Source organism: Leptodactylus fuscus, chromosome 4 (genome assembly GCF_031893055.1).
Source record: "Leptodactylus fuscus isolate aLepFus1 chromosome 4, aLepFus1.hap2, whole genome shotgun sequence".
NCBI classification, from domain to species: domain Eukaryota; kingdom Metazoa; phylum Chordata; class Amphibia; order Anura; family Leptodactylidae; genus Leptodactylus; species Leptodactylus fuscus.
Genome location: NC_134268.1, coordinates 58,359,911 through 58,377,163, shown reverse-complemented (window position 1 = coordinate 58,377,163; position 17,253 = coordinate 58,359,911). Strand labels below are relative to the sequence as shown.

Genomic DNA, 17,253 nt, shown 5'->3' with positions numbered 1-17,253 from the left:
CTCGACCAATCAGCGCTGGCTCTGCTGGAGGAGGCGGAGTCTAAGATAGCTCCACACCAGTCTCCATTCAGGTCCGACCTTAGACTCCGCCTCCTCCGGCAGAGCCAGCGCTGATTGGCCGAAGGCTGGCCAATGCATTCCTATGCGAATGCAGACTTAGCAGTGCTGAGTCAGTTTTGCTCAACTACACATCTGATGCACACTCGGCACTGCTACATCAGATGTAGCAATCTGATGTAGCAGAGCCGAGGGTGCACTAGAACCCCTGTGCAAACTCAGTTCACGCTAATAGAATGCATTGGCCAGCGCTGATTGGCCAATGCATTCTATTAGCCCGATGAAGTAGAGCTGAATGTGTGTGCTAAGCACACTCATTCAGCACTGCTTCATCACGCCAATACAATGCATTAGCCAGTGCTGATTGGCCAGAGTACGGAATTCGGCCAATCAGCGCTGGCTCTGCTGGAGGAGGCGGAGTCTAAGGTCGGACCTGAATGGAGACTGGTGTGGAGCGATCTTAGACTCCGCCTCCTCCAGCAGAGCCAGCGCTGATTGGCCGAATTCCGTACTCTGGCCAATCAGCGCTGGCCAATGCATTCTATTAGCCCGATGAAGTAGAGCTGAATGTGTGTGCTAAGCACACACATTCAGCACTGCTTCATCACGCCAATACAATGCATTAGCCAGTGCTGATTGGCCAGAGTACGGAATTCGGCCAATCAAGCGCTGGCTCTGCTGGAGGAGGCGGAGTCTAAGGTCGGACCTGAATGGAGACTGGTGTGGAGCGATCTTAGACTCCGCCTCCTCCAGCAGAGCCAGCGCTGATTGGCCGAATTCCGTACTCTGGCCAATCAGCACTGGCTAATGCATTGTATTGGCGTGATGAAGCAGTGCTGAATGTGTGTGCTTAGCTTCATCGGGCTAATAGAATGCATTGGCCAATCAGCGCTGGCCAATGCATTCTATTAGCGTGAACTGAGTTTGCACAGGGGTTCTAGTGCACCCTCGGCTCTGCTACATCAGATTGCTACATCTGATGTAGCAGTGCCGAGTGTGCATCAGATGTGTAGTTGAGCAAAACTGACTCAGCACTGCTAAGTCTGCATTCGCATAGGAATGCATTGGCCAGCCTTCGGCCAATCAGCGCTGGCTCTGCCGGAGGAGGCGGAGTCTAAGGTCGGACCTGAATGGAGACTGGTGTGGAGCGATCTTAGACTCCGCCTCCTCCAGCAGAGCCAGCGCTGATTGGTCGAGTTCCGTACTCTGGCCAATCAGCGCTGGCCAATGCATTCTATTAGCCCGATGAAGTAGAGCTGAATGTGTGTGCTTAGCACACACATTCAGCTCTACTTCATCAGGCTAATAGAATACATTGGCCAATCAGCGCTGGCCAATGCATTCTATTAGCTTGATGAAGCAGAGTGTGCACAAGGGTTCAAGCGCACCCTCGGCTCTGATGTAGCAGAGCTGAGGGTGCACAAGGGTTCAAGTGCACCCTCGGCTCTCCTACATCAGAGCCGAGGGTGCGCTTGAACCCTTGTGCAGCCTCGGCTCTGCTACATCAGAGCCGAGGGTGCGCTTGAACCCTTGTGCACACTCTGCTTCATCAAGCTAATAGAATGCATTGGCCAGCACTGATTGGCCAGAGTACGGAATTCGGCCAATCAGCGCTGGCCAATGCATCCCTATGGGAAAAAGTTTATCTCACAAAAATCACAATTACACACCTGATAGAGCCCCAAAAAGTTATTTTTAATAACATTCCCCCCTAAATAAAGGTTATCCCTAGCTATCCCTGCCTGTACAGCTATCCCTGTCTCATAGTCACAAAGTTCACATTCTCATATGACCCGGATTTGAAATCCACTATTCGTCTAAAATGGAGGTCACCTGATTTCGGCAGCCAATGACTTTTTCCAATTTTTTTCAATGCCCCCGGTGTCGTAGTTCCTGTCCCACCTCCCCTGCGCTGTTATTGGTGCAAAAAAGGCGCCAGGGAAGGTGGGAGGGGAATCGAATTTTGGCGCACTTTACCACGTGGTGTTCGATTCGATTCGAACATGGCGAACACCCTGATATCCGATCGAACATGTGTTCGATAAAACACTGTTCGCTCATCTCTAATAATATTATATTATCATTTAGGACAGGTATTTTGATTTTGTCCCACATTTACATCACATCAGCCCCTGTAAAACCATAGTGTATGTATTACCAATTTGAATCCAGAACTGCGCATGCTCCACCGGGCGTCTTGCCATGAACAAACATGGCGCATTTTCAGCACGTCCTCGACGTCAAAGCAGTAAAGTGTCATCTTGAAACAGCGATGTTTATGGGCCAGTGTCTATCACGTGACTGTAACCTCCCCCTGTCCTTCAGCATGTAGATATGGCGGCGTCCGGGAGCAGCGGCAAGAAAGCGGGGGACCTGCTGAAAACTCTTCCACGGGTGTCTCTGGCCAATCTGAGACCCAACCCCGGGGCCAGGCAAAGAGTAAGGCCTATGCTGCGGCGTAGATTTATGTACATACATGTCACAGTGTGAACAGTCCCCGCTGTCCTGCTTCAGCTGTCACTGGTGACTGCGGTAACGCATGTGTTATCCTAGTATCAGTGCGTTGTGTATTTGCAGTAACAAGCTCTATGACAGCTATATAATAACTATGACATTATGGCCGGTGAATGTGTCTGTAAATAACCCCAGAGATTATAATAGGATTATTATAAAGGAGTCCTCTGCTCTGACATATTGATGGGGCTATGATACCCCCTCCCCATTTGACAATCCACAGGGGGGCATAGGCAAGGGGGATATGGAAATGGGTGAACAGGTGACAGGTGTTTGTTGCCCTTTCTATCTGTTGATTGTGGGAGACACATGCCGGGCAGTATAATAATTATGGGATGGAAATCTAAGATTGTATAGTTATGTACTGTGTGTAAAATTGCTTATGACATTGAAGTACTGAGAACTTATAGGGAGACGAAGGCTCAGCTCACATTTGCATTTGATGGTTGGGAGGGTTTCTAGTGCAGTTTTATACACCACTAGAAAGCCTGAATTCAGCGCACTGTCGGCTTTCCCTGTAATGTGCCCCCCCAGGCTGGAGATATCGGTGCTGTTAATTCAGCGCACGGTCGGCTTTCTAACGGTGTATAAAACCTCATGTGCATGAAGACATGAAAGGTCCTCTTTAAATATTCTCTCTAACCATCTTAGTGGTGACTAGAGATGAGCGAACACTGTTAGGATCAGCCGATCCGAACAGCACGCACCCATAGAAATGAATGGAAGCACCTGTGACGTCGGCCGCCGGCAAAGTCAGCGTCACAGGTGCCTCCATTCATTTCTATGGGTGCGTGCTGTTTGGATCGGCTGATCCGAACAGTGTTCACTCATCTCTAGTGGTGACATCTTTTGTCTCGATTGATTACCAATAGATATGACTATGACTACAAGAAATTTCTATGGTCTGGGACTGAATCTCAACCAGGATTTCCTTATTGTGGACAGGTCATCAGGCTTACGTGTATGCGAAGATAACCACAATAAGGAAATCATGACTGGGTTTCAGAGTATAGAAAGTTCTTGTGTTTATGGTCTTGTCCATTGGCAACTGATCAAGAGAAAAGACTGTCAGCACTAATATGATCGTGATGGCGCACTGTGACTCCTTCATGAATGTCAGTGAATGGAGCGGCATTGCTATCCTGATGGTACTGTGGCCTCTAGAAGCAAAAAGTGTGAGCACTGTTGAATATTTTTGTGGCTAGAAGTTGCAGTCCCAGCACCCTCAGGATCTTAGTTTGATTCCATTCACTTACATTACACAGCGACATGGAGATCTCAAGTAGTACAATAGAAGTTGTCACCAAATATGTTTGTGTAGCCTTAACCTAAATCTTATTCATTTTGCTGCTTCTGTACAACACAGTGGAGCAAATTTATTAAGACTAGCGTATCGTATGCCAGTCTTAATAAATGGCCCAACTGTGGTCTCTTCATAAAATCTGTCCGGAGTCCTGGTACCTGAATGGACGTCTAGGCCATTTATGAACTGACTTAGATTTCCATTCTAACTCCTGCCAGGAAACTGCCTTGAGTTTTAGTAAATCAGTTAGACGGCCTGCCCTGCAATGGACACGTTATCAGAATGTGGTGAGGATCGGGGCTTGAGGCACACGTATGGTGTGTGCTGTGTGCCTTAATATTATCAATTATGATAAAGAATGTCATCCACACTACTAAGGTTATACAGGTCTTCTGACGTTGAAGGCGCCGGATCGTCGCTTGCTCATAAATGACATAATTGTAGAAGTTCAGTCAGCATAAAACTATAGCTTGGTCTTGCTAAGTCCTCAGTTCAGATGAGTGAATTATATTAAATAAATACACTACATCCGTATCATTTTAAAGTAATGTTGTGTATTTACCGCTGAAATTCCATGTGCCCGCTGCCGAGACTAAAACGTCATGTGATACAACACAGTCAATATATACATTTTATTCTGTCGTAGGAAAGAAAACGAGGACGCGGTAGATATGGTGGAAACAGAAGTGGCAGGGGCCACAAAGGAGAGAAGCAACGGGGTAACAGGCCGCGCTTGGGATTTGAAGGAGGCCAGACACCATTTTACTTGGTCGTTCCCAAGTATGGATTCAATGAAGGACACAGGTAAGTGACTCTGCTACGCTCTATTCTGGTAAAGATTACATCTTCATTTTGTGTTTCTAATAATGGATCTATTTATAAAACATTGTTTCTAAGTCAATTATGTCATCACCTACTCACAAGGTAGGTGATAAATATTCGATCACTGGGGTCCTCATGAGAGTGGGGTTCTGCGAGTCCCATATGTAAATAGAGCACTCAGATGGTCTCTTTACACAGGGATTTCGGACACTTGTGATACCTAGTGGCCTCATGCTATGTTCACATCTGTGTCTTGTATCCATGTTTTGAGAATCCATGTTAAAAATGGTCACAAACAGTTACACAGTGCATACCATAGTTTGTCTTTTTGGATGGATTTGTGAGTGGGTGCATCAAAAAAAATATGTCCTTTTGTGTCTGTTTTTGACAATTCCCCCCCCCCCCCCCCAATTTCTTCATTCTAAGCATGTGCAGAGAAGAATAAAGATGGAAAAACTATTATGTAGATTACTATTACAGATGAGCGAACACTATTCGAAACAGCCGTTTTGAATAGGACACTCCCATAGAAATGAATTGACATAGCCGGCATGCGGGGAGTTAAGCAGCCGGCCGCCGGCAAAGTCTGCGTTCCGGCCACTTCCATTCATTTCTATGGGAGCGTGCTATTCGAATAGTGTTCGCTCATCTCTAATTACTATCCGTTAGTAATCGGTTTGTGTCCGCCTTCCATAGACCTCAATGTTAAAAAAACCAAACAAACAAAAAAAATCAATTTGTTGCTGTTGGTCGTCCTTATGTTTTTTTGGACGGAGCAAGTGTGCTGCAGGTTCCAATTTTTTTTCTCCGTCCAAAACAGTGGATACACGGTAGAAATGCTCAAAACGTACACTGGAAATCAATGGGTTTTTTAACTACCCTTTCCAAATCAGTTTTTATGATCTTTAAACTGATCGCAGAAAGTGGAAACCGCAACGCACGTGTGAACCCAGCCTCAGTCGTCACACATTTTCCATCTATCCTGTGTAGATGATAAATGCTATTTGTGGGCCAAGCTCTGTAACTGCAGATCAGCTGTAAAGAATAGCAATCTTGTCAATTTCACAGAGTAGATCTGCTTGAATTAATAATGTCATTTTTTTTGTGTAGTTTATATGTTATTTATTTTTTAGCTTTCGGCGCCAGTATCATCCACTGAGTTTGAAGAAGTTACAGTACCTCATTGATCTTGGGAGAGTTGATCCTTCACAACCAATTGACTTGACACAACTGGTGAATGCCCGAGGAGTGACAATACAGCCCCTCAAGAGAGACTATGGCGTCCAGCTTGTAGAAGAGGTAGTGACAACTGCAATGGCTTTTACCTTTCCTTCATAACTTTTTAGAATAATTTGTGAGAATTCACCTGTAACTCGGTAACGTATGCATTTACTGTATTTTTCGGACTATAAGACGCAGGTTTTAGAGGAGGAAAATAAGGAAAAAAAATTTTGAAGCAAAAAATTGTAAAATATTTAAAATATGGGAGTTGCAGTTTTGCAACAGCTGCAAGGAGACACTGACAGGTGACCCTGCAGCTGTACGGGGACGCATAGAGTGGTTTTTTTTGCGAGGCCAGATGTACTTTTTAGTTATATCATTTTGGGGAATGTCTATTGCTTAGATCACCTTGTATTGAAAAAAAAACCCCGGCGGTTTAGCACTTGCGATATTGACGTTCACCGTACAGTAAAACTATTAGTAGATCGGGCATTTTCGGACACAAGGATGCCTAATGTGTATGTGTTTGACATATGATTTTCTACTTCTATATATATTGTAGGGAAAGGAGGTGATTTAGAACTTTTATTTATTTCATTTTTTATTATATATTTTTAAACTTTTTTTCTTTTTTTTTTTTACTATTTTATTCCCCCCCGGGGGCTTGAACCTGCAGTCACTTGATTGTAAGTCCCATAGACAGCAATACAACTGTATTGCCGTCTATGGGACATTCTGTATATTAGTATTACAGCTGGTCATAGACCCAGCCGCAATACTAATATAGCAGTGACAGACCTGGGAGCCTCATTAGGCTCCCGGCTGTCACCCGAACAGGTCGGCTCCTGCGATATCGCCGCGCAGGAGCCGGCCTGCAACTTTACAGGTACGGGGCCAGTGGGGACCGGTCCCGGGGGAGAAGAGGCCGCGGAATAGCATCGCCGCTGCTGGCTTCATGCAGGGCAGAGGAGTGTAGCGATGTCTCAGGCCCCGGCACCTGTGCCGGTGTCTATCCCTAGCCGGCATCCGCCTCTCTATTACAGCGGATGCCAGGCGGCCACATTCGGACTATAAGACGCACCCTTCTTTTCCCCCCAAATTTGGGAGAAAAAAAGTGCTTCTTATAGTCCGAAAAATATGGTAATATATTCTCCAATACACCTGTACAGTCCATACTGTCGTCCATGATCTGTGATTGTGCGTGGGTTCATGGTTGTTCATGGTGTATATTTATTTATAAAAAAAAAAAGCGAAATAGCAAGTCTCCTAAAACTATAACCAAAAAAACCACAGCAGTTATCAGCAGTGAGGTGTGTAAGGGCACACTCAAGGATAGCAACTGGTAAACCAAGACCAGTGAAGGAAACCCAAATCCTCTAGGCTGCATTGGTGGGTATTGAAGAGCTGATATTATTTTTATATATTCGCTACTCGTGTTTTTTGAGAGTTAGACAACCAACCCTACTTACATTTCTGCAGTATTTTTAGTGCTCTCTAAGAGAACTATTACTGCCACTAGGTGGAGACATTTGCCAAGTTGATTGGTCTCTAATGGCATCCACAATATTCTCTTCTGTTCATTAGACCAAGAATACTGTACTTTTTAGTTAAAATCGAGTAATAACAAATATAATTGGAATGGTGTGTCCAGACTTGTTACCATCTACTGCCTCTGACCACAGCTGAACAGGTGATCTGCTTGTTTTACACTGGACCTGCTATGTGTAATGGACTCTTCTCTTATAGGTGCAAAGTAATTCATTAGATTTGTATTTTTTTTTTTTTTATACAGACAACAAGACTGGAACAGAATATTTTCAGGAAATTCTGCTTAAGGGTGCATTCACACTGAGTATACGCTGACCGATTCTCAACGTTAAAACACGTTCAGAATCAGCGCGTATCACATTGAAACCAATAGGGAAAAAAGCAGCGCAGTCATTTCTATGGGGAGCGCACGAATGCCGGCTCCCATTGAAATGAATGGGATCTGCTTTGTACGCGCTGATTCTGAACGTGTTTTAACGTTCAGAATCAGTCAGCGTATACTCAGTGTGAATGCACCCTAAGGCTGAGGCCCCATGTTGCAGAAACGCAGCTTTTTTTTTTTTTTGCTGTGTTTTTTTGAGCCAAAGCCACGAATGGCTACGAAAGGAATTGGAAATATAGAGATAGTTCTTATACTTCTACGTTTTGCTCAATCCACTCCTGGCCTTGGCTCAAAAAAAACGCAACGAAAAAAGGTGTGTTTCTGCAATGTGGGGCCTCAGCCTGATTTAGAATTCCTATCTTTAAAGTCAAAGCATATCATTACACTTGGTGAGGGTTTGGCCCTTGCTGATCTTGAAAATAAAGGGGGCTGCAGTACTAGTTCAGTACTACATGAGCTCCCCTGTTCTCCCGCCAAGAAAATTGGGACTGCCTACAATTTTCCTGCACAGTCTTGTAGCTGAAAACTCTGCTGTACAGATAAAACCTTGGAAGAGGACACGGTGATTTTGATTAGTCGAGGTCCAAGCAATATGTCACATGACTAGAATCAGACATATAAAGTGTGTGAATCATTAGCATCAGTTATGTAGTGTTAAACCTTTGTGTCATATTGTGTTTTAGGGGGCTGACTTGTTTTGCGCTAAAGTAAACATTGAAGTCCAGTGGGCATCTGAGCTAGCTATTGCTGCTATAGAAAAGAATGGCGGCGTTATAACAACTGGATTTTATGATCCACGAAGTCTTGGTAAGTTTAAAAACGAAAAAAGCATTGGCTTTCTCTTATGGGGAAAATATTTATATTTTAATATTGTATCAATTTCTTTCATAGTATTTATACGATAACTACTGTCTTTATACCTCCTGATTATAACTGAGGTATTTTACTGAAATAATATCAAACACCAGGGATATATAAAACACTGTGAGGTATAACTGTGGAGCTACTCGGACCAATTGGGGAGTTGTGTAACCTGTATTGCATAGACTCCGCAGCAGTGCATCTATTATATGTCTGTGTTATGCGCTATGTTGTAGTGTAGTCATGGAATTTGAGTGGTAGTGGAGGGGACCTTGGAAGGATATACAGCATAGAAACATAGAAGCTGATAAGCTCGGTATTAACCCGTTTGTGCCTAGTATTCCATTATTGGAACTCAAAACCAATATAACCTCTGGCATATATGGATTAAAGCTGATGAGATCCAGTAGGAAATATCTTGGCACTTTGGCTTTCCAACTCTTGGGATTCACCACAACCATTAAAGGGGCTCTATCACTGGGAAAAGTTATTTTAACTAATTACATCCTTGCATAGGCTTTAGAAAGTCTATTCCACACCTGCCTTTAGTATGGAGATTGTCTCAGTGGTTTCTGAATAAGTCCGTTTTTATTCATATGCTAATGAGCTTCCAGACAGCACAGGAAGTACCCAGCAGCACTCGTCTCTGCTATTATCTCCTATGTATGTGCAAACAGGAAGCTGAGTCCTCATCATTATCAGAAGCAGCCTGTGCTGTGCTTATAGGAAACAATAGGAGAGGAGTGCACAATGTATCATGCACCAGTCTAATTAGCATATGAATAAAAACGGACTTATTCAGAAACCACTGAGGCAATTTACATACTAAAGGCAGGTGTGGAATAGCCTTTCTAAGGTCTATGCAAGGATGTGATTAGTTAAAAATGACTTTTCCTAGTGATAGAGCCCCTTTAAAGTGGTTAAACTGGCCGTAAACGACATGTTGTGGCACAGTAAACATGATGTTATTTTATCTCAGGTGCTGTTCAGGAGGCCCAAGCTGCCTATCCATGGCCTATATAAGCCGTTAGGGAGCATTCACACAATGTTACACTCCGCTCATTCTGAATGTAAAATTAGTTCAGAATGAGCGCGTAAGAAGCAGCTCCCATTGAATTGAATGCGTGCCGGCATATGCGCGCTACCCATTCAAATCAATGGGAGCTGCTTCTTACGCGCTCATTCTGAACTAATTTTACATTCAGAATGAGCGGAGCGTAACATTGTGTGAATGCTCCCTTAAAAGCTGGATTCATGTGACAAGCACCACATTCATGGGAAGTAAAATGGTGCTGGTCACATGATTTTCTCATTCACATGACTGCTTACTTGTCTATCCTTAGTTGTATTCTCTTCTGTGCAGGCACTGGACCGCCACCATGTTGCTTTGCATGAGTGGTGCAGCTAAAAATGCTTATGTAACCAGAGGACAGGTAGCTGAGGCCTTCACCTTCAGTTGGTCTAAAATAATAGCATGTCTATAGGAAAATATTAATGACATCCAGTGGGAAACATTTTAGCACCCTGGCTTCCTGACTATCTTGATTTGGCATCACAAACCTAATTAAGAGTCTTGGGTCCACATCTTGTACTTGTGAAACAAATTGATCGCTGATATTGATCGCTGCTGGTTCTTCATTACTTACCAGGTACAACGCTGTAAATTGTATAGTGGATATGCTTGGTATTGCAGACCCAGTATCATTCATTTTGAATGGGACTGAGCTGCAGCATGGTCGTGTGACCAATGGACTTGATGTCACATCTGTGCGAGCATGCTGGGAGTTGTAGTTTCGCAGCTGTCATGCCAAATGCTGCTGAGCCCTGTTCTTTTTATTGCCCGACACAGGACACATTTTGGTGATCAAATTTTTTTATTTTCTTGGGTCACTTTAATCTGCTAGATGGTCACATTTTATGATTCTCTTTTCTTCATTTCAGACATTCTGTGCAAACCAGTACCATTCTTTTTTCGCGGAAAGCCAATTCCTAAAAGAATGCTCCCGCCAGAAGACTTGGTAAAATATTATACTAGTGCAGAAAACCGTGGCTACTTGGCAGATCCAAGTAAAGTGGCTGAGGCCAGGAAATATCTTGCTCACAAATATGGTTATATTCTTCCTGACCTTACTAAAGATGAACTGTATGAAATGCTATGTAAACGCAAGGACCCACGTCAGATATTCTTCGGCCTTGCTCCTGGCTGGGTAGTGAACCTGAAAGAAAAGAAGATCTTGAAACCCACAGATGAGCGCTTACTTGCGTATTACAGCTCTTAAGTATCAAAAAGTCTCGGCTTATACTTTTTTTTATAATGTTAATAAAATACTTTAATTGAAATTTTTTTTTTTTTTTTTTTTTTGGAGCCACGTGACTTTGACACATTTCACTTGTACCAGATTTCCACACAATTTCTCTCAAGGGGCTTATATTTCCTAGACTCCCCAAAGGGGGGCATTCAGACTTGGGCCCAGTATCAGCCATGTGCCATTCCACCAGGTTTCCGTCCTCAGCCCCGAGAAACTGAACAGGGGATGGCTTCCTGGCGGTCAGCTTTAAAACCCAGGGCTGAGGACGGAAACCCGACAGAATGGCACAGGGCAGACACCAGGCAACAGTGTGAACACCCCCAAAACTGTGTGCAGTGGCACAACAAACATGCTTCTGTTATTTCAGCTGGCGGTCAGGAGCCCAGGGTTGCCGGTCTTAGGCTTTATAAGCAGTGAAGAGATCCATGGGAGGCAAGGTATTGGTGAGCACAGGATTGCTTTCTTGGCTTTCCTGGCTGCATTCTCTTCTGTGCAGGCAATGAACGGATGGGCAGCTGTAAACTTTTTGACCATCAGTTGAGCTAGAATAAAAACTTGTCTTCAATGCCACAGGATTTGTGTAGGGGCATTTAGGAAATATTGTTATGAAGTGGATAACCCCTTTAATTTGACATGTTTTGCTCCTTGCCTGTCCCTGCCTTATACGGAATAAAGTACTTACATTTTCATTATTTCCCCTCTGTAATCTTTCTGTTGTAAGAAAGTGAAGAAATAAATGTTTCAAAGCATATAAAGTCATACGAAAATTACAGTAAGTAGTCACAGAGGCGGGGAGGAGCTTCATCCTCATCACACTGTCCTCTTCCTAATCGGTCCTGGGTGTGACTGACGTCTTACTCATAATGTCAGGAACTGAGTGTTCTGTGACAGAGATGGAAGTGTGATTATTAAGCGGGTAGCATGACAAGGCTGTAGTTGCTCCCCGACCTCCTTGAGTTCTTAGGTGACTTTTTATGCATTCAAACATTTGTCTTCACTTTGCTCCAACCAAAAGATTACGGAGGGGAACCAATGGAATGGGAATTACTTTGTCCTGCCCATGATGGGGCCATCTTATGTTAAAAACAAACAAACAACTATGTTCCCTTAAATACTAATATGCGGCATGATATCTAAGGATGGACGGCAAAGAGAGATCCCTACCCATGAACCTTATGTGAATATACTAAAGTATCGAGGATGGGACTACAACTTTAAGAAGTGCATTGGTTTAAGGGGCAATACTCAGAAAATCATTGTTGCTCTTGTTAATCATAGGTTATAGCAGAAGCCGCTGATAGACGTTGCGTCTCAGGTCAGCAGGATACTGTCTTATCCAGCTGAATATGCAGAATAGTACATAGAAGGGACATCCTGCAAGTTGGAAAAGGTAGAAAGACGATCAACTAAACGGATACGGAACATCAATTATAGCTTATGAAAATAATCACATTAATTTAGTGTTAAGAGATCTATATTTTATAGAAACAGCTTGTACAAAAATATGGTGAAAAGCTGCTCAATAAAAAGCCATCATATCTCTGATCTGAGCTCCTTCATGTACTTCGATGGCTTGCATTAGACATTAGTACAGAGTACAGGAAGTCTGGAGGTCAGTGCAGTATTTATCACAGTGACTACTGAAGGGATTGTACTGGTGACCTTCACAATCTTCTTACAATCTGTAGGCTAAATACTGCTTTTTAGCTCCAACATCATACCTAGAGTGACTTTAAACATGAAGATAAGGAATTACTTTGTAATATTATGGGTTGTACTAAAATAGCTTCATAACAGCATTGTAGTTCATTGAATTTTTTCCTTCTCATTTCCCTCTTCTCCCCCCCCCCCCATGTTCTCTTCCTGCTTTTCATTTATAGACCACTTAGGCTGGGTTCAGAAGGGTTTTTTGGTCCGGAATTTGATGCGGAGGCAGCCTCAGATTACGGGCCAAAAAACTGCTAACCGTGACTGGATGCCATTGCAGTGCACCAGCAGCCAGTCACGGCACTCCGCTCCGGATTAGGCCGAACTGAATGGGCGTAGTCGGGAGGGAATGTCTTCAGACGAATGTCACAAGGTGCATCAGCCGTGGAATCCACCTGAAGAAAATGTATGTTGCTTCTTTTTTCCACGAGTGGGATCAAACCACTCGCAGAAAAAAGAAATGACCGGCTCCAATTGATTTCAATGGGAGGCTTTTTTTGGTCAGGATTTTGACACGGATTCCGCTGCAATTAAATCCAATCCACACTGCAAAAAAAATAAATAAATCAGCCAAGTGTCTTGCATTGCAGGTTTCCAACTATTGCTGTGTGTTTGGCTGTAGATTGCAACTTTTGCAATACAAAGGTTGAGAATCAGGCTAGCTACATGGGAAAATGCCCATGAAATACACAGCACAAACCAGCTAACTTCACCTGGGTTTTGCTACGGCCGGTCTGCTGCAGGATATCAACTATGGACACCAAATTGCACACTGGAATTGTGTGGTCTTAGAGCTAGTTCACACAGGGGAAGTTGGCAGCACATTTTGATGTGGAATCTGCCTCAAAATCTGCTACCAAAAATGGCTTCCATTGACTTCAATGGGAGCTGCTCGTTTCTTTTTTCCACTAGCTAGAAGCGGAAAGAAGAAGCGAGCTGCCCTATGTTGCCACGGATTCCGCGCCTGAATTGGGCCTAATCCATTGCGGACTGCTGCGACACGATGCCCGTGCACTACAGGAATGTGTACACGTGGCGTTCATTTAACTCCATGTGAACTAGCCATTAGGATTGCAGCAAACACGGTCTGTGTGTTAGCCAAATTTACCAGCTTGACGTTCATGCCGGGAGCGGAACTCCTAGCAGTATAGTAATCTATGATGGTACAATGTACTGTACTGTAATTGATACAGGACAGTATGTCGCTGGAAGGCAGGGACTCCTACCATCATAGATAACTATACTGCTAGTAGTCCCGCTCCCAGCATGAAGGTCAAGCCGGTAAATCTGGCTAACACACGGACAGGGTTTACTGCTACCTTTAACCTTACTCTTCTTAACCCATGTAAGTTAAGACTCCATGCACCCTAATGGATATCCACATAAGCCAAATTTCCCTATATAGCTAAGTCTACAATTGTTTTATACCATAAAGAACCGCCATACTTCAAAAGTATTTGTACTTTTTATTCTGCAGAAAAATTATTTTGCTGGTGCGTCTTATTTTTTTTAATAAATTAATGTAAGAAAATGAACGTTTGATAATATAACGTCCATGTTACGTGTACATCTATAGACTAGCCTTACGACAACCTTTATATGAGCTATGAATACTGTGTACATCAAGGATAGTAAATCCCATTCATACTGGCTGCATAGTTTAGACTGAGAGCAGCCGTTTCCAGCACTTGTCATCAGACATGACCACCAGGAATAGGTCGCTTGTCGAGGATAACCCTAATTATCCAGTGTCAAAAGGACACCCTGTTCAACATCCAAGAGAGCGGCCAGAAAAAGTAGAGTTAATAAATACTTGTCCAGAATTCTGTTCCCTTGCATACAAAGAGTTAAGTGTGCCCTCCATTTACTACAAATAGTACATTCCAGAGGGAACATATGTATTTGTTGCCAGTCTCCAAAGGTCCCTACAGGTGAAAGGAAAGCACAATAGTAGTATAACAGGGAAGGAATGAAAACAGGAAACAGATGTCTGGTGACGTGTAGTGATTGGGTAGGATTTGCTCAGTGAACATGTATTTAGTCAAAAGACAGCTGTATCCTGGTGTTGATATTCTTATGCTTAGATACACTCTGAGCCAAAACAGCCACGTTCCCCTAGATCCGGTTATTCTTGCTCCCGAGGACTCTTAGAGGAGATTTTGCATTTGTCAAATTTAAACAATTTAGTTTGGAAAAATCTTGATACCGCTTCACTTTTTATGACGTAAACTCGTAAATAAGTGAAATTTTACTGCTTTTTAGAATATGATGAGGATATCCTATGGTACCTAACTCCCTTTTTCTTTTCTTTTTTTTTTTTTTTCTATTCTTGGGGGTGTTTGCTAAACATTTTTGTAATATACTTAATTAACCTATTGAATGTCGTTTCAGTAGAAAACAGGCACTCTCCCTAGCAATTCTTTAACTGATCTGTTACCAAGGAAATCGGATCACATGTGTAATGTTAGCATTAGAATCTCAGCTTTCATGTGATACTAAAACCATTTTTGTAGGTTATAAAACCAGAGATACAGCCATTTGAAGTGACCGTCACCCGTATGGCAAAAGCTCCAGCTCTACATACTGCATTCAGTACAGGGTGACGGGACAGACTCTGCCAGGCAATGCTTAGTTAGAAGGAATTTTATAACCTGTTTATTATTTAAAAAAAAGTTAGATAGGTTAATAAAGTATATCACAAAAATCTTCACCACACTCCCTCCCGATGTGACTTAGAAAATGCCCTTAGGAGTAGCCTTATGCGGTCCACTAGTATTCACCTTTTAACTCATATGTGAGGATCTGTAATTCAATACAAAGCAACCATTAGTTTGGTCCCCTTTGGGGTAGTATCCTTTTTATGACAGTTCACCCTGGTGAGTTGAGAGATGATGCCATATGGCACCAAAAGGCAAGGCCAAGATGTGGTTAGGGGATAGGTCGAGGTCAGGGAAGGCAGAGTTTGTATGTACTAGTAAGCCAATAGGTTAGGACAAGTAGCACAAGTTTGGAGTCAGGTAAAGAGGAAGAAGTTAAACACAGGTGGTCAGTATACCCGGGAAATTCTTTTGAAGGAACTAGGCAAGATAGGACCCAAAATTTTTCAGGCATCTTCCTGTAAGTACAGGTGCCTTATATAACTAGGGGGCACGATGTCTGTTCAGAAACAGACAGTTGATGCTGTGTCTGCATGACGAATGCGCCAGGATACAGCATGCCTGAAATCAGCGCACTATTGGCTTTTCCGTTATGTGCCCCGGGAGGAAGAGATATCGGTGAATTTACCAATAGCTCTTCACTGTCAGAAAGGTGTTCCAAACAGTCTAGCTGGGCTGTGAGGAACGCCCCTCCTGACAGTACTATCCATAGCCCTGTACTGTCAGGAGGGGCGTTCCTTATCGCCCAACTGTTGGCTTTCTAGCAGTATATAAAACCGCATATGCCTGAGGACATGAAAGGTCCTCTTTAACACCCACCTGGCAAAGTTACTGGCTGTGCAGTCACTACCAAGCCACTGAGTTTCACCAACTGATGGCAGCGCACAATCTCCATGGAAAATACCTAGCCGCCACTATTTCTTTGGGAAAGTTGTCCTTGCTTGATGGGCATGTCGACCTCTCCTTGTAAATGTCCATGTGGGGAAAGGATAAGTGAGCAAAATGGTAAACCACAATGGAGCCTAAACTGGTCAGGAATTCAGGTGGTAACTGAACCCAAAAGGAAAGTTACCCTTAGTGGTATTAATGTCAAGCTGCTGCTCGGCCCCGGGACCACTTGTCTCAAAAAAGTGGTAATAGCCATAAAGAGAGTGTACAGAGAAAAAAACAGGGTATATTTCTAGCACTGCTTGGATGGTTAAACAACTGATAAAGCCAGTAGATATAAAATGCTGTTTTATTTCCAAAAACACAGGGACAGGCAACGCAGTTCAACATAGTATTGACGTCAGTCCAACTGGGTAACAGTATGAAATAAAACAAAACAAAAATATGTAATGTAGTGTATTTGCATAAAAAGTAGTCATGCATATATTTAGTGATTGTTAAAAAATGGATACATGACTAAAACCATCTACAATGCTGAAATCATGATGAAAGACATAACTAAAAAAGAAAATAAACAAGGTTCTATGAATAGATAAATATATATATATTATATATATATATATATATATATATATATATATATATATATATATATATATATATATATATATATATATATGTATATTATATATTGCCAGGGTCTGGGTTTGTTAGGTGGGGTGGCATAGACACACAAGTCCAGTTTCTTTTAGTCCAAAACAAAGGTACAGTTCTATTTCCATTCAAAAAAGTAGTGCAGCAACAAAAGGAAACAATACAAAAATAAATACCTGCTCGGCTAGGCTCTAACTAAACATAGAATGGGTTACCTCACCTACAATCACAGAAATCAAAAGCCAGTTGAATAATTCAGGATACAGCTCCAAAAATATGACCTCTCTCTTTTGCTCTCCAGCCAAGCTCTGCCAAAGTGTTGCTGCTGAA

At 42.9% G+C, this 17,253-nt stretch overlaps 1 protein-coding gene across 1 annotated transcript; it reads left to right on the top strand.

The window, feature by feature from the left end:
* The first annotated feature begins 2,366 nt into the window (after positions 1–2,366).
* On the top strand, positions 2,367–11,048 carry MRPL15 (mitochondrial ribosomal protein L15). Its single transcript, XM_075272145.1, has 5 exons — positions 2,367–2,496; positions 4,521–4,678; positions 5,830–5,995; positions 8,531–8,654; positions 10,650–11,048. Exons 1-5 carry the CDS (start codon positions 2,392–2,394, stop codon positions 10,985–10,987), a joined length of 891 nt encoding a protein of 296 aa, XP_075128246.1. The 5' UTR covers positions 2,367–2,391; the 3' UTR covers positions 10,988–11,048.
* Positions 11,049–17,253: the final 6,205 nt, after the last annotated feature.

Coding starts and splice junctions, on each gene's coding strand:
- MRPL15 (XM_075272145.1), top strand. CDS start 2,392: ATGGCGGCGTCCGGGAGCAGCGGCAAGAAAGCGGGGGACCTGCTGAAA. Junction 5,996..8,530: donor GCGTCCAGCTTGTAGAAGAG/GTAGTGACAACT, acceptor ATTGTGTTTTAG/GGGGCTGACTTGTTTTGCGC. Junction 8,655..10,649: donor TTATGATCCACGAAGTCTTG/GTAAGTTTAAAA, acceptor TCTTCATTTCAG/ACATTCTGTGCAAACCAGTA.